Source organism: Gadus chalcogrammus, chromosome 13 (assembly GCF_026213295.1).
Source record: "Gadus chalcogrammus isolate NIFS_2021 chromosome 13, NIFS_Gcha_1.0, whole genome shotgun sequence".
NCBI classification, from domain to species: Eukaryota; Metazoa; Chordata; class Actinopteri; order Gadiformes; family Gadidae; genus Gadus; species Gadus chalcogrammus.
The window spans coordinates 4,306,036-4,332,100 of NC_079424.1; the positions used below are offsets into that span (position 1 = coordinate 4,306,036).

The 26,065-nt window shown below is 43.5% G+C and overlaps 1 protein-coding gene across 38 annotated transcripts; it reads left to right on the top strand.

The window, feature by feature from the left end:
* The first annotated feature begins 633 nt into the window (after positions 1-633).
* On the top strand, positions 634-25,908 carry znf740a (zinc finger protein 740a). 38 transcript variants are annotated; one of them, XM_056606902.1, is made up of 28 exons: positions 636-752; positions 2,737-2,930; positions 3,157-3,339; positions 3,992-4,156; positions 4,840-4,960; positions 6,021-6,104; positions 6,924-7,007; positions 7,412-7,495; positions 7,927-8,010; positions 8,429-8,512; positions 9,174-9,257; positions 10,820-10,903; positions 11,320-11,403; positions 11,737-11,820; positions 12,296-12,436; positions 12,969-13,052; positions 13,294-13,377; positions 14,505-14,588; positions 15,411-15,494; positions 16,248-16,331; positions 17,423-17,506; positions 18,300-18,383; positions 19,471-19,554; positions 19,867-19,950; positions 20,171-20,254; positions 21,818-21,934; positions 22,363-22,481; positions 23,130-25,907. In XM_056606902.1, exons 2-28 carry the CDS (start codon positions 2,862-2,864, stop codon positions 23,301-23,303), a joined length of 2,685 nt encoding a protein of 894 aa, XP_056462877.1. In that variant the 5' UTR covers positions 636-752; positions 2,737-2,861; the 3' UTR covers positions 23,304-25,907. The 38 variants fall into 38 exon arrangements, with proteins under 38 accessions (XP_056462895.1, XP_056462894.1, XP_056462908.1 ...); XM_056606908.1 differs by having other exon boundaries at positions 21,818-21,901; XM_056606907.1 differs by having other exon boundaries at positions 3,992-4,126.
* The last annotated feature ends 157 nt before the right edge of the window (positions 25,909-26,065 follow it).

Consider the following 26,065-nt stretch of genomic DNA (forward strand, 5'->3'; position numbering starts at 1 on the left):
GTTATTGCTCCAGAATCAGGACAACACACTCACATAGAGCTGAACGAGGAGCCTGAACATAACAGGTCATCGTCCCTCCCGTTCATCGGGGGTTAGGCTTATTGTTATAGACCTCCTTATTGCAGTAGACCTTACCAATAATAAACATAACACCATAACATGGAAAACCGACCACTGAAGCTGACCATGGACAACCCTATGGTTTATAACACGTTATTATTATCATTATTATTATTATTATTATTATTATTATTATTATTTGTTATTATTGCCTCCGCTAGTGTTGAATCTCGAATGAAACAAAATCCATCCTCAATCCAGTTTATACGGCATTTTGAAAATAATGCTTAAGGTTTAACAAAGCTTGTGGGCCACCCCATCCTTCCCTTATTATGTTTAATGCCATATTTAATTCGTATATTACGTTGACATAATACCCCGGTGTAATCCATGCGTGGGTGGGGGTCCCTCCGGCAGGATGTGGGTTTCATCCCAACTATTCCTCTCAGACCCCCTATAATAAGATGTTATAAAGACCCTCATCAGCACCAACCCGCATCAAACTAAAACCAGTTCAGATCCCATAGGCTCCTCTGCCCCCACCCCCACCCTCCCCCTCCCCCTCCCCCAGTACGGACTGGTTCTGCTGGTGCGACCCTGTTCTGTCTCCGGCGGGGGGGGTGACATCCTGTGGCGCTTCCTGTGTTTGTAAACTAGACGGGAGGAGAACGACGGAGGAGGGAACCCGAAAGGTAGACACACCGCCGTTCATTTATTTCTTTAATGCACGAAAAGTGTCCGCCGGCACGTCGCGGTGGGGTGATCCGGGTGTAGTAAGGGTGTAGCTGACGGAGGAACAAAGGATCGGGCGGAGGAGGTCGTGGCGGAGAATCTGGCGACACGTCGGGAGGACGGCCATCGCTGCTCTTTCTTAGCCCTTAGCTGCTTTAGCATCGGGCTAGCGCCGCGGCTCCCGACGCGCGATCGGTTAGTTTTCGTCGGGAACACGAAGAGTGGGTCACCGTGCGAACGTTCCCGTGTGTCGAGGTGCAAACCGTGGCTTCGTGATCGGGGGTTAGGAGAACGGTGTGTGGGCGCCACAGAGGCGGGCTAAGATAGCCACATTAGCAGCTTTTTTAACGGGGAAGCTAATGCTAAGTAGCGGCTAGGCTAGGCCACTGATGCCATGTTAGCTACGCATCTCAAATTCTCCGGCAGCCCGAAGACTTCGCCTTTCTTCTGTTCGGCCGCTGCAGAGACGGTGCGTCTGGCTAGCGAGGAGCGGATTAGCTCCTGCGTTAGCATACGCTAATGGTTAGCAAGCACGATTAGCTTACTGACGATAATGGCGACCGATGTGCATCGTCAGGTAACCACAGAGAACCGACACGTCTGGTCGAACCGGAGCTGCCCAGTAGCGGAGCCCAACTACAGGGCAGCTAGCCGGGCTCCACCGTAGCGGGGCCCCGTTACAGGGCAGCCTGCAGGGCTCCGCGGTGGGGTGGGTTCGGGTTCCATGAGATACGGTCGGGATGAGGAGGATCTGGGCTCCCCTCGGGGACTCGGTGCTTCGTGGCACATTCAACCAGAGTTCTCCTCATCAGTGACCGTTAGCAACAGCGGGGACTCGAGCTCAAGCATTGTGTGGATTTTTTATCCCCTCAAAATGATGGGCTTATAAAAATAGATAACGACTGCCGCCCGGTTCCTCCCCACCGCCAGTGCGTTGGTGAAACATCTGATCTATTGCTGGGTTTTAACCCGTTTTGTGGTTGGTTCAACTGCTTGAGATTATGTTTTTTTTAGCGGTTGAGTGTGGGCTGGAGACCAGAACAGGGTCTGCTCTAGTGGGGGGGGGGGAGGAGGAGGAGGAGGCCTCGCCCTCATCAATTAGGCCTCAGCACAACACAACACAATGGATTAGACTGCTGAAGGCTCCTCCACGTCTCCATTAGCCCAGATGGTCTCCTGCAGGGTCTCCTGCATGCTCTCAGGGCGCTGGACCAGTACGCTGGTCTTCAACCTTCTTAGTTATAATAGCTCAAAGTTCCGAGGAGTACAATAATAGTCAAATAGATCTCGTCTCCTAATCATGCCGTGGATGGATCGCCTCTTAGTATTATTTAGTGCGGATTGTTTTTAACCAATTTTGTGCTGAATAACTTTATTAACGGTTTATGCCACTTCCCCGCCCTGAAAATTAAAAACTATGGAATTCGGAGGATTAGGTAACGTTTAAAGAAGGTTTAAATGCCTCCACGTACCGTTTCTTCTATGGTGAATTATTTGTATTTTGGATTATAGCTGTTCGTGTATTTGGCGTTGAGGAGAAAAACACATGCATTAAACCAAAACAATTAAAAAAAAGTACGCCTCTTCATTTTGAGGAAAAGTGGTCAGGAAAAATACCAGGATTGAGTTAATATACAAAAAAAGCCCACGCAAATGTTGAACAGCCAGAATCGACTTGCGTAGGCCCAGCTGATGCATCTGTCTTCCAGCATTGTTGGATAATCTTCCTTTATTTCTATGAAGGAAAGCTACTGCTATCAGCTGTATGTCTGCAGTGCATGGCTCTGTCTTTACGTCCTGTGTGTTATGAATGTTATTCAGTGCGATACACCAACTTGTTGGGAACCTGTTGTCTGGTGCATGTCATTACCGCTGTAAACAGGCTGCACGCAGCAATGATGCTGTTGTGATCGTCTGTTTGATCCACATCCTCCTTCTCCTCAGTTTTTAATGCTAGATGAGTGAGGTGGGTGTGGCTTCCCACCTGACTGACCATCCTGACTGACGGAACGCTGGATGACCTTGTCCCCACCCCTGTCCCTGCGTTCACATACTCGGTCCCTTCAGCCATGTCCCATCTACCCAGCAGCTCAGTCCGCGACCATATGAAATGGGTTTGTTTTGACAACACCAAAGTGGTTAGAAATTACATTACTTGCATTCATGTGTCACTCAGGATGTTGTCATTAATGATTTGATGTTGCTTATTACAATTTTTTTTTTTTAATTTGCATGATGAAATTGGTCCTACGTGCAGATTGGCCAGAATTACAGCCTGTTTTCTTCATTTGTTGTGGTTCATCATTTCACCATGTGAGGCTCCCGTACTGGTGTTAATCCCACGTGGTCCTTGTCTATCGCCAGGCCGGGCTGCTTGGGTGCGAAGCGGTCCTCTCCAGCATGGCCCTGATGCAGGCCAGCTCCATGGCAGGTCCACCCAAGAAGATGATGGCGCCTCTGGGCCACGGCCCGCCCCAGAGAGAGGGCCCCGACCGCGGGCCCCAGAGCCACATGATTCTCCCCTCGGGGATGAGCTGTCCGCCACTGGTGAGCACGCACCCTGGGACCTCTTGGGGGGGGGGGGGGTTAGACTGTGCTTCTTTAGCTGTGATCTTACTGTTAAAAGAGCTGGGAGCCCTTGTTTAATACACTTAAACACCTATTCCCTCCATATTACCACAATAAGAGCCCCCTTCCACGACCCACTTTAGTGGGTCGTGGAAGGGGGCTCTTATTGTGGTAATATGGAGGGAATAGGTGTGCGTGTGGTGAGAAGACACTAGGAGGAATGTGGGTTTGATCTTTCAGGGTTTGATGGGATCAGGCCCAAGTGATAAAACATGGCAGCCAGCTGTGGTGGAGGGAAATGTATTATATAAACGGGAGGGCCGCACGCAGGGCACTGGTTCTGCTGCAGAGAAGGTGCATGCATTAGTTTTGAATGTAGAACGGGTCATTTGATTGTTTGGTTTGTGTGTAGACCTAAGTTAAAGCTGTGCCTTGTGAAGGATTGGAGTCAACGCTATCACACCGCCGACAAAAGGAGTGTTGTTTGAGGTTTCCCCCGTGAAGCACAACCTAGCAGGACCCTCTGCTTCAGCCGGGGATTCTTAGAATCCTCGGATAAGGAATGAACGGGAAGGGCCGTCCGAGGAGTCCCCGTAGCGCAGGCCAGTGGGTGACTCCCAGCGGACTTTAGTCTGTGTTTCCTCTGCAGCTCATCAGGAAGGACGGTGACTTCCAGGCCCCTCGCCTGCTGGACGAGAAGGACATGAGGGCCAACGAGGACATGCAGATGAAAAAGAAGAACCGGAAGTCAGGAACGCCCTGCAAAGTGAGAGAACAAGATGGAAGGGGAGGGAAGGTCAGTGGTACTAAACCTAAAAAAGTAGCTCTGACATCTACTGGGCAGGTCTGTTTTTTTCTTTTTTTCTTAGTTAAAAAAAAAAAAAAGATCCAAGACTTCAATTATGCCTTTTTAAGTACCAATCCGAGCCCTGGTAACTTCAGGCTCGTGTGTTGGGAATCGGAGGCTTTCATATGGGAGCATTTTTCAGTGTGGGGGAGGAGGGAGGAGTCGAGGGGAGCCGGGGAGGGGGCGGAGGTTCTCTGGAGAGGAAGGGGGGAGGGGAGAGCAGGGGGAGGGGAGCGAGGAGGCGGACAATAACTGCAGTTGTGTGCAGAAGAGGGGGGGAGGGGTGGAACATGAGGGCATGGAGCCTTTGCTAGAGATTCTGTGTCTTGTTGAAATGAGAATATATCGTTTTATTTCAACGAGGGGGGCCTGGTTTATTTTTCCTTATTTATTTATTTATTTTTTAATCACATGGCCCGCCGGTCATGTGTTTCCTCAATACATTTTATAATTTAATTAAAATAAATACAATTTCCAAATAAAAAATAAGTGAATTTAGAAAAAAATGCCCGACGGGGCATCTTTTTTAATCTTCACATTAAAAAAATAAATAAATAAAAGTAAACCGTGGAGCGGATGGCGTGCCAGCGGATCCGGACTCTGACCCCGTGTTTCTGTGCTGCCCTCTTTAGGGCCCGGGCGGGGACGAGAACGGGCCGGCCTCCAAGGTGCAGAAGAACTTCATCTGCGACCACTGTTACGGCGCCTTCAGGAGCGGCTACCACCTGAAGAGACACATACTGATCCACACAGGTACGTGCCCCGCCCCCGCCGCCCCCCCCCCCACCCCCTGCTGCCTCGGCCACCTCTCAATGAGTGCTGCCATTAATTCGCATTTGTAAGTCTTACACCAAGCGACCGGCGTCTTGCACTGGCCTGCGCCCCGGGCGCCAGGACCCCCCGCTGTAAGACCCTCTCTGCGGCCCGCTTACACAGCTTGCTTTTGGTAGCAGCGTTGTGCAGCCTCACAGCTGATTGGTGGTGTCTGTGGGGAGCTCTTACTAAAACTGGTGCTCTTCGGTTTAGGGGAGAAGCCGTATGCTTGTGCCGTATGTGACATGAGGTTTATTCAGCGTTACCACCTGGAGAGACACAGCCTCATTCACTCGGGTATGCGTCCTCTATAACCGTACCCACGTTACATAAGTCCAGCCACATCTGTAGTCCTCCACTTCACACCAGTGGGACTGCAAAAGGTTCTCAGGGTGGATTTTGTCTGTGGACAGTAACTTCCAACAAAGCAAAATGGAGAGGTAGGGTCCTCGATGTAAAGGCTAGGAGGTTTGGCTCTGTTCCGTCGGGCCCCTAACACCAGAGCCGCTGATCATAACCCTAAAGATGGTCCCCAGGGCCTCGCAGCACGAAACGAAGGTTGTCGTTGGTTACGTACGGGGCTCGTTGAGGGGGGAATCAATGCATGGACATCAAAGGACTACACACCGATAGCCAGTCCCAGGACTCCCCTTGTAGACTGGCCGTTATGGAAGGATATCATGTGCCCTTATGTCATGATTTAAGAGTAGGAATTGCGGTCAGTTAATTTTCAACCCAAAGGACTAAAAAACAAGGCGGCCTTATTGCCTCATTTAATGTTCTCGAAGCAGTCCCTAGTTCACCTTATTTTAAGTTGATTCATTACTGTTTTGTTTTTCAATACCCATTTCATTTCCCAGTCAAGTGATCATCAGACACAATGCGTCTATAATTGTGTACTTAATGTGCCTGTGGCGATTCATGACCCTTTAGTTAGGCCCAATACTCACTTGATTTCTACCCGTTGACTAGCTAATAACTGTATGCTCTGTGTGTGTAGGGGTGAAGCCGTACGCTTGTTCCATGTGTGACATGCGGTTTTTCCAGCGTTACCACCTGGAGAGACACAGCCAAACTCATACGGGTATGCGTCCTTTTACCGTACCCTTCTCAAGCACAAAACCTCAGTGTGGAGGCATTAACTGTCTTGTTACGTCAAAATAGGATTTGTTAACCGATGCATATATATATATTTATCTATAAACGTATATAGTAAAAAAAAAACTAATCGCAATTAATAAACAAGATCCCTTTATTAACAATGGAACCAAATATAACAAACCAAACAAGCAAGAAAAAAAGCAGTTCATACCAATTAATCCGTAGAGGATAGTCCTTTGATGTCCAAGACTATTTGCCATTTTTTCAATTGCACCCTTGTCCAGTGTGTTCCGTCTGCTGTTGTTCTGTAATGTTAACCTTCTGAAAGCTCACGTTAAACCGTGTGGTAGCCCAATGCTTTACATTCGTTTCTCCCGCAGGAATTAAAGCGGTGATCAGACCAGAAGCCTTGTAAATATTTACGTCCTACCATCATACTACGCCCTAGCTAGTATGCATGACTCCAGCCGTTGACTTGATGCCTTTGTCGTAAACAGAGACTCTAATCAAAGCATGGTACAACCGGGTTAGACCCTGGTGCTGCTGGAGGCAGCTATGCAGATAACACTGGCCTGTAGTGACGGCTCATAGCTCCTCTTTGACACCTTTAGTATGCTTGTACATTTATATCCATCCTGGGTTTTGACTTGTTTCAACCGTAAGGAGTCCCTGTAATCAAGCTCATAGGTGGGAGAATGCCAAACACCAAAAGCCCCTCAATGCTAATTGGAAATGTCTGGTGCATCCCAATGATGGCGTAAACCCTCCTTCCAGCTAACGTGTTGATGCTTTGTGTATGTAGGGGTGAAGCCCTACGCATGCTCCATGTGTGACATGAGGTTCTTCCAGCGTTACCATCTGGCCAGACACAGCCTCACTCATACTGGTATGCGCCTGCCCCCCCCCCCCCCCCCCCCAGCTCTCTAGATAACTTATCTCGTCTTCAGTCAAAAGTGAAAGTAAACTCGATAGCGGGGTCGTCTCTCCTCGGCGGCACCTCCCCAAGCGATAAATCGCTAGTCGTATCCGGGTAACTGGATCTAGTCTAATTTCTGGAACGGAGACGTAAATGTCAGGTTCCCCGATCTCCAACGTGTGACCCTGGGCTCTGAGTACAAGCAGACTTGGGACGAGGCCTTGAGAAGCGGTACCCTACCCCAGCGCACATAAGCGAGCCTCCGGCTACAGCACACGTAGCGACCGGCCTCTTTCCCCTGTCGATTAAGAGCTCATGTGTTGTGTGTTGTTTGGGTTTTGCTAGTTAATGATCTGATCCTCTCGTGTGTGTAGGGGTGAAGCCATACGCTTGCTCCATGTGTGACATGAGGTTTTTCCAACGCTACCACTTGGCCAGACACAGCCTCACGCACACTGGTACGGGAAGACATTTCTAACTACGTCCGAGCCCCATAACCGGGCCGCCGTTAGGTCGTGTTGATCGACAGCATAGCAACCGTCATTATTCTATTGTTAGACTTGTACTTGTTAAAATATAAGCTATAGGTAGGAGATTAAAAAAACTTTAAGCCCTGTAATTTTTCTTGCTCTTTGGTAGTTATTTTCTGAATCTCCTCATTTGGATCTCTCTTGTTGCTGAGGGAAGTCTGAAATGTACGTTTAGCGAGGGCTATAACTGCAGGAATATGTTAAATGTTGCTATGACCCAGTTTCTATAACATCCGTATAATTGTAATTCCGAGTGACGTATGTTCTGCCTGCACTGTTGGCCTCTCTGAATACATTTAACTGAATGGGTGTAACCCTTTCACTGCCAGCCTTTATAAGTTGTTATCTTATGTGTGCAGGGGTGAAGCCATATGCTTGCTCCATGTGTGACAGGAGGTTTTTCCAGAGATACCACCTGGCAAGACACACCCTCAAACACACGGGTATGCGTCTTACCTTATCCCTCTCACTTGACACCACCAGGGGATAGAGAGAGCATAGCCCTCTTAACAGGCCTGCCTGGGAGGCTGCTTAGGCCCGGGATCATGTCCGTTCAATGTACACAACAGAACTATGTCTTTACTTAGCAAAATTTGGGCCTTATGTTTCAACACGGCTATCTTCCTAGAGTGCCATTAAGGTGAAATTCATTTCACATCCTTGTCATGGCTTCTAGGAGTGGTAGCATGGCATCGTGTCCGTCTCTCTGTCTTGTGTGTGTAATATATGGGGCTAGTTGTGGTACACAGAGAAGGGTCCCTGTTCAGTCTGATAATGCGTATGATGCTAACTTTCACATGTCATTGTTGTACACGTAGCTCCTGAGAGCGGATTCTAAAGTGTGGTACTGTATGCGTTTAGGGGTGAAGCCGTACGCTTGCTCCATGTGTGACATGAGGTTCTTCCAGCGTTACCATTTGGCAAGACACAGCCTCACGCACACTGGTATGCTTGTATTTGTTTTCCCTCTACTGTAAAAACCTATTTATACAATATGCATTTTTTTCTTCTAATGATAAACCTGAATTAATAATATCAGAGTTCCTTATAACGCAATAAAAAAGAGTTATAAATGAATAAGGCTTTGTTGGAAACTGTCCACCTAAAAGGGCCCTGATATCCTTTTGCCAAAAACGTGCTTTTCTGCTGAATATTGTCTTGCAACATTTGCATGTCTAGTCCTTATTTTAGTCTTATTTTACACACATCTATCCAAAGCACATTACACAAAAAGTATTGCCATTTTGGACATCAAATGCCATTTAGAGTTCATAAACTGGAGGCTACCATTTTTGGTGTAAGTACATAATCAGTGATTATATTTATTTTCACTGGTTTGCTTCATTGTTAACTTTTCTTCTAGTGCTATAAATTTAATCGATTTAATGTTTTGATGTCTTAAGTATCCATACTTTTGAGTGTAATGAGCTTTTTAATGGATTATATGTAAATGTACAATAGTCAAATTCATGATGTAATTATATCGTTGATATTACATTTAAAATGCAACTTAAACAATTTCATATTATATATTGTGTCAATGTCTTATCTCCATATGGAAACATGTAAATTATAATATGGATAATATGTTTTGTGCTTTGTCTAGGAGTGAAGCCATACGCATGCACCATGTGTGACATGAGATTTATCCAACGCTACCAACTGGAGAGACACAGTCTGACTCATACCGGTACGTCCTTTCTCATTAACCTTTGACCCTCTTAGCCCTCTCTTGGGTTGTGCATGACCCCGATATTTGACTCTTCTATGGCTGCATCAAACTCGAGTTTGTACTGCTACCTACCGTGCACCTGATCAATATCCTGATCAGCTGCCCCTGCAGTAAGCTCCTCAAGTACATGACAGCAGCACTAGTTTAATGTTAAACGCTTTGTGAAAATACATATGGTTTGAAACTGTGGCTGACCAAGTCAAGGTACTCAAATAGTAAAGCTGCAGTAAGTATACATTAATGTTAATGTAATGGTTCTAATTCAGTAGTGACTGAGTTATCCTGCATTGAGGCCAAATTGCCTGAAGGATTATTGCATGTTGTCATGCTAAAAATGTATTTAAATATGTCGATTAATATATATACAGCTAACACAGGGGCAGATTTTAATTAAACAATATCTAATTAATTCTGGCAGAAGATTGGTCTAGGACACTACTGATGGACTAGGTAGAACAATGCAGAACACTAAATTATATTATACACTTAATGAGCCCCTAATCAGGCCACCAAAACGTATGTCTCCATTATGAGGCTCCCAAAACAATTTTATGATCATTTTATAAAAATATTGCTGGATCCTTTTTTTTTTTTTGCAAAATTATGAACACTAAGAAAAAACAAATTAAATGACATGTATACCTTTTAAATAACAATACAACAAACTGTCTGCGTCAACCTTTAACTTCTAGCTGTCAACCAGAGCAGGGAAAGTGTGTAGAAGTTAAAGCAATGCTGTCCACTACTTATGGAGTTCACTGTCACCCAGTCAGGGTCAACCACTCAGTTCAAATGGCTCCTGGCCCTAATCAAAATTTGGCTTACTTTCCATTCAACCTTGTTTTTAGCCCGGTTAATAAGAACAATGCTATCATTATGTTATTGTGCAAAGGGAAATGTTTCTATGACTGTTTTAAATTAAATGAGATGCTAAACTGCTGGTCCGAGAACCTTTCCATCTCAAAGCATGTCAGCCTTCTGCTCTGTACAGATGTTTACCAACTGCCTAAAATTGTCTTACCTTTTGTGATCAGCGTGAAAAACAATCAGCATTTCCCGTTAACATAAAAAGTCCTAGTAGTAACGTTATTAATGGCTTGTGTAAATTAGTGGAAGTAGTTTTATGCTGACCCAGTTGGAATGTGCTCTTGAGGAAAAATACAAATTTGGCCCAATCCTAGTATAGCTTCTGGCAGGTTGTAAATTACTAGACAGCTTTTTCTCCAAACACGTTGTCTCCATTGTCCCCCCCCCCCCCCCCCCTCCCACGCATCGTTAATTTGAACATTGGCCCGATCCCAATTACGATTTTCACATATAAATATTTTTTTTAATGATATTTTCGAGTGGTCCAATTGGAGAGTGGGTGTATATTTTGAAACACTGGAATATTCTGTTGGACGCGCTGATGAGAGCAACCCAACGTTACTAAACCTTTTGGGTTAGTAACGTTAAACCGATCATTTTTGGCAGTTGAAATTCTTTTTGTAATGCTTAAAGTTGGTGCTTTGTGTGTGTAGGGGTGAAGCCGTACGCTTGCACCATGTGTGACAAGAGGTTTTTTCAGCGCTACCACCTGGCGAGACACAGCCTCACTCATATGGGTAGGCGCCTGTCGAATATACCCAGCCCACCTATAGAATACCTACTCATACATGTGCTTGATATGGTTTAAATATTGTTCATGTACAATTGGTAATGAATTTGACCCTTAAGTCATGATTGCCACTAGATGACATCATCAGCTCATGTGATGTGTTGTTTAAGTGGATTTAAATAATTAAATATTTTAAATTAATATCAGACAAGCATCGTAGAGCTGTTCTTCCCTTGTTAAGTTATTTCAGGGGAGACATTGGTTATTAACCACCTATAGCGATTGAGAAGATATTGGTAGACATAATTTAAAGTTGTAATAATGAAACGGGTGTTTGTGCGTGTATATATTTATATATACATCAATGCACACCATTTTTCTGTCGAGCCGGATTAAAAGTAACACGATGCTCTGGTCGTTTAGGTGTGAAACCTTACGCTTGCACCATGTGTGACATGAGGTTTTTTCAGCGTTACCACCTGGCGAGACACAGCGTCATTCATTCGGGTATGGGTCCGTGCACCGCGCCCTGGACATCTAGTGTCGGCAAGGATTGGTGGGCTTTACTGAAGGGCCCATGTTTAAATGACAGGCCCTTTTTAGTCTTAAAGAAGTAAAGTCCTAATGTACAATCCTAATGTACAATAACCCACATTCATTATGCTTATGCAGCAAAATGGCCTCACTGAGAACATGATTACTTTATGGTTAAAGCAGTCGAGTTTTATTGTTTTTGCATGAAATTGGCGTGTGTGTGTGGTTAATAACCAATAGATATGAATTCAGAAATGAGTGGGTTGAGTGAGGTCAAGTAACGTAATACTGCTACTTTGCGTTTAGGTGTGAAACCTTACGCATGTACCATGTGCGACAAGAGGTTTTTTCAACGCTACCATCTGGCAAGACACAGCCTCACTCATATGGGTATGCACCTACCCACCTCAACCATGCCATTGAGATCTGTGTGTATTAAACCTGTAAACACGAGGTCAAGCTAGGCCAGTTGTAGGGTTTTTATGTTGATCCGTAGAATGGTTTTATTGGATTGAACATGATTGAACCTCTATTTGTTTTTGGCCCATCTGCAATATAAATGTAATGTCATCTGTAAACAAAAGCAATACAGAGACATCATCAGCTCATGTGATGTGTTTTAGTTGTGGACTAAAGGAATGAACCCTCAATGCCATCCTTTATTAAGGGGAATTTGGCAGGGGAAACAAAAAAATTCGAAATCTAGTCATGCATAAATACCCTCATAATTCTTATCGAATTGATGACAAAAGCGGTTAACAACCCATCAATCTCAAATAGATGTCCGCTACAATTTACATTGATGGATTGTGAAACGGAAACGATTGGGCAGGCTGACAATAATGTATTGATGCTTTACGTTTAGGTGTGAAACCTTACGCTTGCACCATGTGTGACATGAGGTTTGTTCACCGTTACCACCTGACGAGACACAGCCTCACTCACTCGGGTATGCGTCCGTGTACCCAGGCCATTTCACAACGTTTTTGCGCTATTCCTGAGGGAGGTTTGTGTGAATGAAGTCTAAATCAGTTTCTCAATTTGTTGGCACGGTTGGATAAGCTAAAAAGGCTGTAAAAAAATTGCCCTGATTACTAAATGGCATTTGCCTATTTTCGTGAAAGTGCTATGTAATGCAGTACCACAATTTGTATTTATTTGTTGGCATCATTAATATTGTTGGTTTCTAGTAGTATAACCTGACTTATTTTGGCCTTCTTTACCCAACCCACACTATAGATGTTATAAAATCGTGTTTAGAACTATGAAGGATAATACGGGCATGGACCTTTTTAATATACTTGTTTGGATCTCTTGATCTGCCTCGCAGAAATTGTCCACATTCTCTGGAGATTTCGGTGGCTTTTTTGGTCAGCAATTTGAGCAAAATGTTCACCTTTGGCAGAATTGGCTGAGATAAGGGATAAGCTGAAAATGCAAAATGGATGTTTGTCGTGATACAGAAAAACTTTTATTTCGGCCCTTCATTAATCCTGCATAACTTTTGTAATGCTAAAGTTGGTGCTTTGTGTGTGTAGGGGTGAAGCCGTACGCTTGCACCATGTGTGACAAGAGGTTTTTTCAGCGCTACCACCTGGCGAGACACAGCATCACTCATATGGGTATGCGTCTGTCGAATATACCCAGCCCACCTATAGAATACCTACTCATACATGTGCTTGATTTGGTTAAAATATTCATGTATCAAGGCATCGTAAATGCTCTTGTTCGACTGTTAAGTTGAAGAGTTCAACTTCCTTCTTTTGGAAGATAGCATATTTTGAGTTGTATTAATTAACATGATTTTTTACAAACAAATTTGTGAGCCAGCTTTAAAATTAACATGATGCTCTGGTCGTTTAGGTGTGAAACCTTACGCTTGCACCATGTGTGACAAGAGGTTTTTTCAGCGATACCACCTGGCGAGACACAGCCGCACTCATATGGGTAGGCGACTGCCGATGAAACCCAGCCGTAGGGATGGATGCCGCATCATAATAGGCCCATTCACTAGAATATAAGATCAGACAGAAATGGAAACCCTGAATCTCCCAAAGATCCGTCTAGTCTTCTGAGCCCAACCATTTAGAGCCAAGATGGCCTTGGGATGGAGAACCGTATGTGGTTTCACCTGGTACAGCACAACACATAGTGGTGTCTCCAGACGGTCTGGTTCTTGTACATTACCCTGACACGGTGGGTGGAAAGGACTTTTTTTAAAATAAGTGACCTTTCCACAGCCAAATAGAGGATCAAAGTTCCCATATGGCATCCCCTGTTTACGCTATTGCATGGACATTTTGTCCATTTTCAAAGTCGTGTACCACAAATCTATCCTAATCAGTTTATCAAACAGATCAAAGCTTTATATTCGTAATGGTTTCATGGATCATTTAAAAGTGATCACAATCTTCTTTTTCTAGAGTGGAAAACCCACAAACTGTTTTAAGGGGATAATTTCTCACCACACCTTGATTTTGGGCTGCTTGCCATTTTAGTTACTCAAATTATTGGAACACATGTATCTACTAGAGTCATAACATTTCATTTCTTACGATAGAACTCCTCTGCAAAATGATGTCAAATGTCATGTACATAGTTGTTTAACAACTGCCTAAAATTGTCTTATCTTTTGTGATCAGCATGAAAAATAACCTTCCCCCCCTCCATCAATTTGCAGTTTTTATAGACGTGTATACAATAACGTTGGCAATTTAAATTCACCGAAATTGTTTTATTTTCCAAGCCAGTCAGAATATTTGCAAAATAATTTATAATTTGGTTTTGAATGTTCGTCCAGCCTTTGATGGGCTTGGTGATGGTAATGGCTAGCAACATCTGTTTTTCCAACCATGCTTACTCCATTGTCAGAGTTTGGGCTGTATTCCAAAAATATATCGTCTCATTCAAAGAGCTTCTATTCTCGTCATCCATTGGAATATCCAATGATGGGCAGCGCTGCTGAGCACAACCAGACTTTACTAAACCTTTTGGGTTAGTGAAGTTACATCGATCATTTTTGGCAGTTGAAATTATTTTTGTAATGCTAAAGTTGGTGCTTTGTGTGTGTGTAGGGGTGAAGCCGTACGCTTGCACCATGTGTGACAAGAGGTTTTTTCAGCGCTACCACCTGGCGAGACACAGCCTCACTCATATGGGTAGGCGCCTGTTGATAATACCCAAGAATAGCATTTATTTGTCTTTGACTTTCAATGTTTGTATTAATGTGATAATAGTAATATAGCCTTATCTTGCATTTAGTTGTTTAAGTAGATCTTAAGTCTTCTATTCTGAGACGTGTCGAAGGCAGATTTAAGCCATTGTCCACAAGTGGCGGCTAAAATTTAAAAGCTACCCTTTATTAAAGAACAATTGATCCAAAAACAAATTACTGGCCGTATACTCGCCCCACTTCAGTCCATCCTATTGCCCTTTTATCTCCTTCTAATACAAGGAGAGTTGGCTAGCAGTTTCTCGAAAGCAATCCATATGAATAGGGTCCAATTCATTCTAGTTCGTAAAGTGCGAGACGGTTCTGCTGAACATTTTATGAGAAGGTTGTCTACTGCGGGAGCTGAAACGTGAATCGTTGCTTTCTTTTCGAAAGGCATGGATTATAAGGAAGATTTGTTTCCCTTAAGGTTGGATATCAGTCTTTTAAACTATTCCAAAGTATACTTTGATTGTGATTCATGTTTCAGACATTTGTCAGCAATAATATAGACTTTATATAACTAAGAAATGTGACCCTTTTCTTCTCCATTGCTTTGCGTGAAGACTTCTTTGGAGCGGTACCATGCTAGCTAACTCCTTGTGTTGCAAGGAGACTTGAACTGCAATAGGGTCTCAACTGACATCCAGGGTTTGCCCCATTAGGCTTCATTGACATAATATTTTGTACGTCTCAATGCTAAAAAAATTAAATGCATTATTTTTTTGAACCAGCTATAAATGTAACTTATGATGCTCTGGTCGTTTAGGTGTGAAACCTTACGCTTGCACCATGTGCGAAAAGAGGTTTTTTCAGCGCCACCACCTGGCGAGACACAGCCTCACTCATATGGGTATGCGTCTGCTGATTAATACCCAAGATTAGTATTTATTTGTACCTGATTTAGGAATAAATTACTGCATTATTGTACTAATAGTAAGGTCTTATCAGGCATCTAGTTGCTTAAGTGGATCCTAGTACCCCTTTTATTCACAGACAAGCAATGTATAGGCAGACTTTCAGGGTCAAAATTGAGCCACCATCCACAAATGGAAGCCGACAAAGCTATCCTTTTCAAAATAACATTTCATCCCCAACCAAAATACTGCCATTGTCTACCTGCCCCATTTCAGTCCATCTTATTGCCCTTTTGCCTTCTTCAAATTCTGAGAGTTGGCTAGCAGGTTTTGGAAGAGCAGTCTAAATGAATGGGTCCAACTCACTTCAGTCCTAAAGTGCAAAGTTTCTCAAAAAACATGTATTTGAAGGACAATTGTTTGTTGATGTGAACATTGTAAATGTATGAATAATTCTTACATTATGATGTTTGTTTCATTTTTTAATATATATTTTTTAATATACAATAGTTTAACTGGATGGAATTGACCCTATTCATCTGCATTGGCTAGAGGAAACCAATCTAGAGCTGTGCTATGCTAACTAACTCATGGTTTAAGAAGGAGACAAAAATTGCACTAGGTCCTCAACCGACTGGGATCTACCCATTAGCCCAATTATTTAATTTTTTATTGTCAATTTTAAGCCTAAAAATTAATTGCATTTGTCGAACAGTTATAAAAATTAACATGATGCTCTGGTCGTTTAGGTGTGAAACCTTACGCTTGCACCATGTGTGACAAGAGGTTTTTTCAGCGCCAGCACCTGGCGAGACACAGCCTCACTCATATGGGTATGCGTCTGCTGATTAATACCCAAAAATACCATATATTTGTACCTGAATTTGTTTTAAATTACTGTATTAATGTTCTAATAGTAAGGTCTCATCTTGTTGTTTAGGCAGATTTAAATTGATGGGCAACAGAAATCCGTAATTTACTTCTTATTCAATTTATTAAGAGTTAACTAGATCTAGAAACAAGCATCAGAAAATGATGTTCCATTAAATCAATTGCAATCCCAAATAATTTCATCTACAATGTCCATCTCAAAGTCAAATTTCCATTCTCTCAATCCCATTGAATGGGTGGAGTTTATTTACCCGAGTCTTAGCTACGTATCCAAGCAGGTCACCACTTGCCTAACCCTCAAGTGACCAGGTCAGGGCGCATTACCTTACACTAACCTTACCCTTATGTGACGAAGTCAGTGACCAATAAGATTAAACTTACCGTCCACTCAAGTGACCAGGTCAGGGACCCATCACCTTACCCTTACCCTACAAACATGGTACCAGGCCAGGGAACAATTACCTTACCCTTACCCTAAAAACATTATACTGGGACAGGGAACAATTACCTTACCCTTACCGTAAACATGTGACCAGGTCAGTGACCACTTACCTTGCACTCGCATCAAGATGAAGGTGCAACTGAGTAAAGTTACCATGTTTAAGTCTATAAAAGCTAAAGGTGAGATGGCCGGGGCTTCTGCTCATACCCTTTCAAGACTGAGTTGATCTGACTCAGATGTATATCAATATACTTTTTGTAGTGTTGCGAATCCTGCCATCTGGTATCATGTTTATTTAACGTGTATAGGTCCTGTTGTCCATCACTTTAAATCCCTATTTTTTTAATCTGATACAAGCAATTTCAATCCAGATGTTGGGTCAGGATTCTGTCGCTGACCTCAAATGGCAGCAGATACAGAAAAACTCCCTTTTCAAAATAATTTATCAGAACGTAAAATACTAGTATTGTGTACTTGCCCCATTGCAGTCAATCCCATTGCCCGTTCTGTCTCCTAATATTTTTTATTTCTAAAAATGTATTGCATTTTCCAAACCAGCTATAAAATTAACACGATGCTCTGGTCGTTTAGGTGTGAAACCTTACGCTTGCACCATGTGTGACAAGAGGTTTTTTCAGCGCCAGCACCTTGCGAGACACAGCCTCACTCATATGGGTATGTGTCTGCCATTAACAACCAGGAATACCATTTTTCTACCTGATTTAGCTAAAAATTACTATGTATCCAGTTGTTTAAGTCGATTTTAGTATATACCTTGTATCCGAGGTGAGCATGTAAGCCCAGATGATCAGGTCAGGATTTAGCTGCTGATGGAATTTTAAAACCTACCTTTCTTCAAGAATGATTAATCCTGTAACACAAATACTGCAGTTCTACTCACCCCACTTCAGTAGATCCTATTGCCCTTTTATCTCCTAAGACGAAGAGAGTTGGCTAGCAAGTTCTCAAAAGCAATCAAAATGAATAGGGTCCAGTTCTATTGAGTCGTAAAAGTGGCTTGGAAGCTGATGGTTCTGCGTAGCATCTTATGGAAACGCTGTGGACCGCGGGAACTGAAACATGAATCATCGTTTTCTTACTAAAGATATAGATTTTTGAGGAAGATTTGTTTTGATCTATATGCTGGAAATGTCCATCTTTATGACATGGCTATAGAATATTTTTTTTATGATGCATGTTGTAGATTTTGTTTTTCGTCGTATCAATTTTTTTTAACTGGTAGAAAAGCGACCCTATTTATCTCCATTGCTTTGCATGAAAACCGCTATGCTAGCAATCTCATGGTGTTACGGACAAAAGTTGCAATGGGGTCTCAACTGAGGAGGAGTGATTGTCCCTGTTGGGCTTTGATAAATATTCTTTGGTTGTTGAAGTTTTAATGCTTAAAGAATGTATTGCATTTTTCAAACCAGCAATAAGATTAACATATGATGCTCTGGTCGTTTAGGTGTGAAACCTTACGCTTGCACCATGTGTGACAAGAGGTTTTTTCAGCGCCAGCACCTGGCGAGACACAGCCTCACTCATATGGGTATGTGTCTGCCATTAATACCCAGGAATACCATATATTTGTCCTTGATTTAGTTTAAGTGACTCTATGGTACCGCTTTACAATAAGGTTACATGAAATGACCATTATTTAACCTTAGTTAATGCAATAATAGGCGTCATAAAGCATTAGCATATGGGTTAGGGTTAATTTTCGGGTAACTGGAGTCAATGCTTACCCTAGCCCTATTAAATAATTTGTACATTAAGGCCGTAGTTAACATGAACAGCATTCATACACATGAAAACCATTAGTAAATGTTTACCAGACCATTAGTTAACTGTTAATTAATTTCGTTAATTGTAAGTTCCTGCTTAGTACTGCATTAGCTAATGTTAATTAACTTAGCCTCATTGTAAAGCGTAACCAACTATTAGTTTACTAATAGTTTAGTCTACTCTTGCATCTCGTTATAAGTGGATTTAAGAACGCCTTTTTGTAATTGTAGATGAGCAATGTAAAAGCCAGATGTTCAGGATCAGAATTGAGCGAAATTGAGAAAATACCTTTTTCAAAAGAACAATTGATCCCAAAACAAAATGCTGCCATGCCTACTTGCCAATTCTCCTTTCAACGCAAGGTGAGTTGGCTGGCAGGCTCTCAAAGCAATATAAATGAAGAGGGTCCAATTCATTCCGTCCAAAAAGGGTGTTGACTTGCCGAGGTAAAACCAGAATCTTAGATTCTTTTCATATTACATGGATTTAGAAGAAGATTTGTTTTGCTATACATGTTGGAAATATGAATCTTTTGGATGTAGCTAAAGAATACTTGGAATATGCTGTACGATGCATTTTTCCCCGTATTTTAGGTTGTATCCGATTTATTTAACTGGAAGAATTGGGACCCTAATCATCTGTTGCTTTGCGAGAAAACCGCTAGGGAGCTGGTCATGTTAGCTAACTCATTGTGTTACTAGGAGTCAACATTTTTAGTAGGGGCTCAACTCACAAGGCAGTAATTTCCCCTATGAAGGCTTTTTAAACTTGTTTAAGTTTGAATGCAAAATACTTGATTGCATCATTTTTCAAACCAGCCCAAAAATTAACATGATGCTCTGGTCGTTTAGGTGTGAAACCTTATGCTTGCACCATGTGTGACATGAGGTTTTTTCAGCGCTACCACCTGGCGAGACACAGCGTCATTCATTCGGGTATGGGTCCGTGCACCGTGCCCATGACATTTAGTATTTATTTTTAGACAAAAAAAACTTTATTTGCCCATATATTAATTTTGCTGACACAAATTTTTAAATGCTAATGTCCAGTCCATGTCTCAGTTTTGCAGTTAAAATTCTCCTTGCTTATTCCCTTTCTTGATGTCTGGCATCCCAAAATAATTGCTCAAAATCTTGAAGGTTATCCTTGTGTTTGCTTGATGACCAATAGATGTTGTTCATTCAGGAAATAAAGAAAAGTTGGTTGAATGAGGCCCAAATAACGTAATACTGCTACTTTGCGTTTAGGTGTGAAACCTTACGCATGTACCATGTGCGACAAGAGGTTTTTCCAACGCTACCATCTGGCAAGACACAGCGTCACTCATATGGGTATGCATACGCCCACAAACAGTACATGATTTTGTTTTGATAATTGTGGATGTAAGAGATTTAAAATCACAAAACTTTGTACAAATGTTGACAACCCAAAATCCTATACCGCCAATTGTTTACAATTCATTGGAAATGTAGCATTCAACTGCGGCTCTTATTAAATCTGAAAGGGGTAATTATTCTGGCTGATGATAATGTATTGATGCTTTACATCTAGGTGTGAAACCTTATGCTTGCACCATATGTGACATGAGGTTTGCTCAGCGTTACCACCTGACGAGACACAGCCTCACTCACTCGGGTATGCGTCCGTGCACCCTGGCCGTTCTAGTTTTTGGGCCGTATTGGAGGATTTGTAGGTTTTCTCTCAAGAGATTTAGAATCAGTCAGTATGCTGCGTCCCCCTAGTTGTTGGCACTTTTGACAACACGCTAAAAAGGCTGTAAAAACATGTAATCCCTTATCGGTGAGGGCTTTAGAAAGGACTTGGGCCCTGGGTTTCTCTCTGGCACTTTTTGCTCAGAATGGCCCTCCTGTTAAACGCCGGTCTGTGATGATACAGCATGCTCCGGCTGACTAGTTTATTTTGGGCTTGTTCTCCAAAATAGTTTGGACATTCCCGTAATTCCTGAAAATAATCTCCATTTGGCTCTCCAAACCACTGGGCTGGAGGTCTTCTACATAACTCCACCATGAGGCCTATTCCGATCCAAATGTAGCAAACGTCCCGCAACTCCACCTTGTAGTTTACGCGCGGCTTTGGGAAAGTCCAGGGGAAAAGTGGAAGTTTGCACAACGTGGAGATGAACAGTTGAAAACCTTGTGGACTTTGGGGTGGAGAGGCTGACCTGGGATCCGTCTTGTGGCCTCATGAGCCTAGAACTAGTTGCTCTGGATGACACATGCCTTTTGCCAGGATGGCTAGGATGTTGGACCGATGGTAGATCCCCTGCTGTCTGAAAGGGTTAACTCTAACTGACAATGATGTTGAGTTGTTTGGTGGCCATCAAGGAACGTGTCCCTCTGCAACCACCAGACTACTGGTGCAGGAAGTAGATCTACCCGAGTCATGGGCCCAATGAACTAGTGACCGGGGATACGTTTTAACCTGGGGGGCTTTAGAGATCCCAAGAGGATGTAATACGACTAGGTAGTTCTCGCCATGAGGAGTTTCTTGTCATATCTTAGCGGCATCTGTCGGGTGCGTTCGATTCTTGATTAAAGTAGACCTGCTTGTGGAGTATTTAGTTCCCAAGTAATTACGGAGCAACAGTGTTGAATGCTACTCTCGTAGTGACATTATGGGTGATGGACTGAAGCCTTTTCAGACTGTTGAACCTGATTAACGTTAGGCAATGCTCTGGAGGTTTCAGAGTTAGCCTGATGGGTTTGGTTTGAGGTATTGTACAGCTAGAGACTTGGTCAGACCCCCATTGTTTGCTAGGATTGGTTGTTTAGGTTTGGGTAATGCCGGATTCTTCCACTTGATATGTAAATTGACTATTTTTACAGCCTTTTTAGCTAGTTACCTTACATGTGCCAATAATACCAGAGGGTGATCTAAAACACACTACCGTCCAGCTAACTGGACATAGCCATGTTCCTTTAAGAGCTTAGACGCTTTAGCGTTAGGGTTAATATACTTTATATACAGTCAGTCAGTCAGTCATGCTAGCTAAGCAGTTTGTCCCATTGTTAACATTTTAGAATTCTTTGCATGTCTCTTAAAGAGTTCCCCACCTAGAGCCCACATTAGGGATGTATTTCTGAATGGAGCGTGGGGTCCCAGAGTTAGCATGAGCTTGTAAGTTTTGTGTTTTGTACTGCTGGAGGATAGGGCTAACGCATTGCTCTGTGTGTGTAGGGGTGAAGCCGTATGCTTGTTCCATGTGTGACATGAGGTTTATTCAGCGTAACCACCTGGAGAGACACAGCCTCACTCACACGGGTATGCGTTCGTTTACCGTACCCACACAACCGAGTAAGGCCCCTTACATTTTAATCAAAACAAACTCGAGTTTGGATTGTCAAGTCATTTGATGGGATGTTGAACCAGCCTCTAAAATGTTAGAACGGGGGGGTGAAGCGTGTTTAATAGATTTGAAAAATAATTGAAATTCCACTCTGATCTACACATACTGAGTTGATGACGAGGCATTTTAAAAATCTTTTTTATAGTTAAAAAAATGAATCAGTTGAATGCAGAAAATTAAAAAATATAAATGTCATCATTAGAGTGAGTTTTTAGCTGTTTAGTATGTTTACTGTCGCCAATGTAACTGGTGACCACAGATTGCATGCTGTTTATTAATATAAATATGATTACTGTTGTTATTGTGGTTGATGTCTGGATGTTGTGCTGTGAGGGGAACCGGGATGTGTCACTGACTCTGTCCTAAACTCTTTCAGGGGAGAAGCCCTTTGCTTGTGACATGTGTGACATGAGGTTTATCCAGCGCTACCACCTGGAGAGACACAAGCGCGTGCACAGCGGGGAGAAGCCCTACCAGTGTGAACGATGCCAGCAGGTATGTGAGGCCGTGCCCCCCCCAGGGAGGGGCTGGCGGTCGGAGACGGAGAACCGTCTGGGGTCTCCCAGGGGTGTCCCCCGTACCGCCCCACTGAAGTAGTCTCTAGCCTCAATTAGAGACTCGCGGTTGGATACAGTAGAGAGAGACGCCTCAAGTCTGGATGAACGTTTTGCACAATGAAAGCATTCATCGCATACACAAACATGTATTTATTTAATGCGGTGAATGCTTGTGGATGTAGTAGTGGCCGGCCACACGGTTCTCTGAAGGCCACATTCCTGTCCGAGGCCGAGATACACACAGAGGCCTGAATCAAGATGTAAGCTGATGTCCTCCGTTGTGTGCCCTGGTTGTGTAGCTGTCCTGGGACCAGTGTATGTGGCATGTTACAGGGATGTCTCTTTATAGCTCCCACATACTCAACTCAAGGCTGCTGTCCGGCTGAAGGCCAGATCACTTCAATATTCTTGAAAGACAATATTCTAGTCTTTCATAGTAAATGGCGATTCTAAGTATTGTGCCGCAGATCCATAGTATTACCCCCACTGCACACAACACACTGCGTCGTAACACCCGCCAGTGATACAGGAACACATCAGAGCCGTTCCCTCACGCGCCCCTCTCTCCACCCCCCCCCCCCCCCAGAACTTCTCGCGGACAGACCGGCTGCTGAGGCATCGGCGCCTGTGCCAGGGGCGCGGCGTGGCCAAGGTGGAGAACCAGCCCTGCTGCGACCCCAGGCCCTACTCCCAGGAGCCCCCCCCGGCGCCGCCCACCTGGAGCCCCCTGCACCCCCCGCCGGGGCGGCTGGCCGTCTGACATTCCACCCTCCGTTCGCAACCAGGCCAGAGCCGGGAGGCCCCCACGCCAGGCCTCTACTCCTCGGCCCTGTGCTGGATGGCGTCCCGCCCCGGCACAGGCTGAGGCGTCAACTCTTTGGGAGGGGAGGGGAAACGTGACGACGAGGGACATTCTGTGTTGTTTTTAGTTTTGGTTTTCTTTCCCGTTTTTTGTCTTTTTACTGTATTTCTTTCTACTTTTTATTTTTTTAAACGGCAGACTTTTCTGTGATTCAGCAGTGGGTCCTGTTTTGTACTTAATCTATTGATTTGGCTAAACGTGGTTGTGTTGTCCAGATATATCTGCTTCCCGGCGGTACTGCGGGAGTGAGGCTGTGCATCCTGTCGCCCTGGTAGCGGGCCGGTGTGCGGTTGTATATAGTGGTGAGAAAACATGTGAACGACCTGCTTTTTTGTTGCTCTAAGGCCCATTTTGTACAGTCAAGAACGGAGGTAAAAAAAACAAACAAAAAAAAACGCTATTGTACTATTGCAGGTCAGTTGGCTTGGTTCACCCGGACTGGAGGAATGGTTGTAAGCATAGTGGGTGACAGAGGGTGGCGACCGTGGGGACTACTGCTCATAGTTGTGATACAAGTGCTGTCCCATTCCATATTAACAGTCTTGCGAAGCCCCTTCTGATCTTAATATGATGATTTTGGTTTTGTTTTTATCGACGAAACTCGGAACTGTTGTTAAAGAGAAAAAAAAGAGAAAAAAAAAGCTATTTGAATGTAATGTTGTACAAAATGAATAGAAACAGCAAATTAGCAGCGAGTTCATGTATTGTCCTTTCTGCTGCTGTAATACAGAAAGACTAGGGGGGGGGGGGGGGGGGCGGGGATGGGGAGGTTATTTTGTTAAAGGAAAAAAAAAATAACGATTCTACTGCGTAACACAAAGTCCTGAAGACGTATTCCAGTGGGGCCTAGGCGTGGCCCCCCCGGTGACCACCTCCGTGACCCCCCCCTGGCGTCGTGTGCTGGGGCCCCAGGATCCAGTGCTCTGCTAGAGTACCCCCGCCGCCCTGCGTACCAAGGTGCCGGCGTACCATCGCGTCCTTGCGTCTCTCCGCCCTGTCCTCCCTCGATCCTGATTGGCCGCTCCAGAAATCCCTTGGTTTTTTAAGTTTTATTTTTAATGTACAGATTCTCCAGTGGGATGGGTTTGGGGGGGCGGGGGGGGGGGGTTAATACAAATCTTGTGGCCTTAGTGTGCTTCTTTTTATTTCCTGTATTCATTTGCCTTTTTTCTGAACTAATGTTTATTATCGTGCTTCAGATATATTTACTGAGACAAGGCCACCTTTTCACCCGAGGGTCTTCCGGCGGAGCCCAGACCGGTCCCCCCCACCCCCACCCCCTCAGGAGAGACGCCGTCGCTTTTAAACTCATTGTTACTGATCAAAGAAAACAACCGTTATATAGGGAGGAGGAGTCAGGAGTTAAGGGAGTTTGACCGTTCGTTGTGAGTCAATAATTAATTTTTTTAATCCCACCCCCCTCCCCTGGAGAGTCGCGATGGCCGTGGCCACACACTAACGATTTGCATATGTATCCAAATATTATGTGGTTGGTGTGTACAATGGATGTCTGTTATGTTTTTACGGCTTAGCCTTAAATAAGTGCAGATACACAAGTAATCATTGTAGTGCTAAATGATATTGTAACGGACGATTACTTTAACCCAAGGAGAACATTGTTGGTAATGTGTGAGTATCATGGACAGAGTAACGAACTAACGGCGCAGCACCGCGATGGTTTAAAGGGCAATATCAAATAATTCATCTGTTAAATCCCTAACTGTATTCTGTTCCTTTGAGTTCTTATTTGATTTTTTTTTTGATTTTTTTTATCAGTTTCATTGTTAAAATGCAATAGAATCCTTGAGGCTCTGATCATGTGTCTATAGGAGGAGAATTCTGCGGGCAAATTGTTGTGTTGTCTGAGAATTTATCTGTTACATTTTGATGATTGTTTCAAGGACCTTTTTTTTTTTATTCTGATGAAATTGTAAACACTGGAGTGTCAGGAAGAAAAGACAAAAAAAAAAAGAGATACTGATATTTTTCCTTCGGACTGTACTAGAGTCTAGGTTTTAGACGGAGCCGATTCTCCTCTACTTGACAAAGAAGGGGGTCAGAACCATTTGGATCAGTACAGTTGAGAGCCCAGTATGTAATTTTGCCATTAGTGGCAGTAGTACCACGAACATGTTTTTGTTTTTGTTCTTATACAAGTCCCTGGTATTTGTAGTGATTATATTGATAATGGTATTAGATAAGCAACAGCATAACAGTAGCTATCACAGATTAGTTGTTTTCTTTATTAGTCTTGCATGCAGAGTTATGGTCCTCCCGTTAAAAAGGATCTTGATATTGATTATTTTGTGTAGGCAGAAATGAGTGCATAAGAATAACTTCCTAAAAATGTTACATTGATTATTGTAAAGACGGGCTAGCTAATATGTACCCTTGTGATCCAATTAGTTTCAACTGTATGAATCGAGAGGAAAGGCTTCTTACTATTATGCTGAAATAAAATAATTTGTAAAAGATATTTTAACTGGCTGTGCTGATATGATCTCTTACTGCTAAATATGTATTGGATTGATTTGAGGGGATGGTTTATTTGGGGAGAGAGGGGCTAGTTATGTTTCGGTTTGGCCAACTACTGTGAAGGGAAGCTTTCAGAAACCTCTAGTGTGCAGGGAGGTGCCTTGCTAGGGGGTGAGTTTACTAGT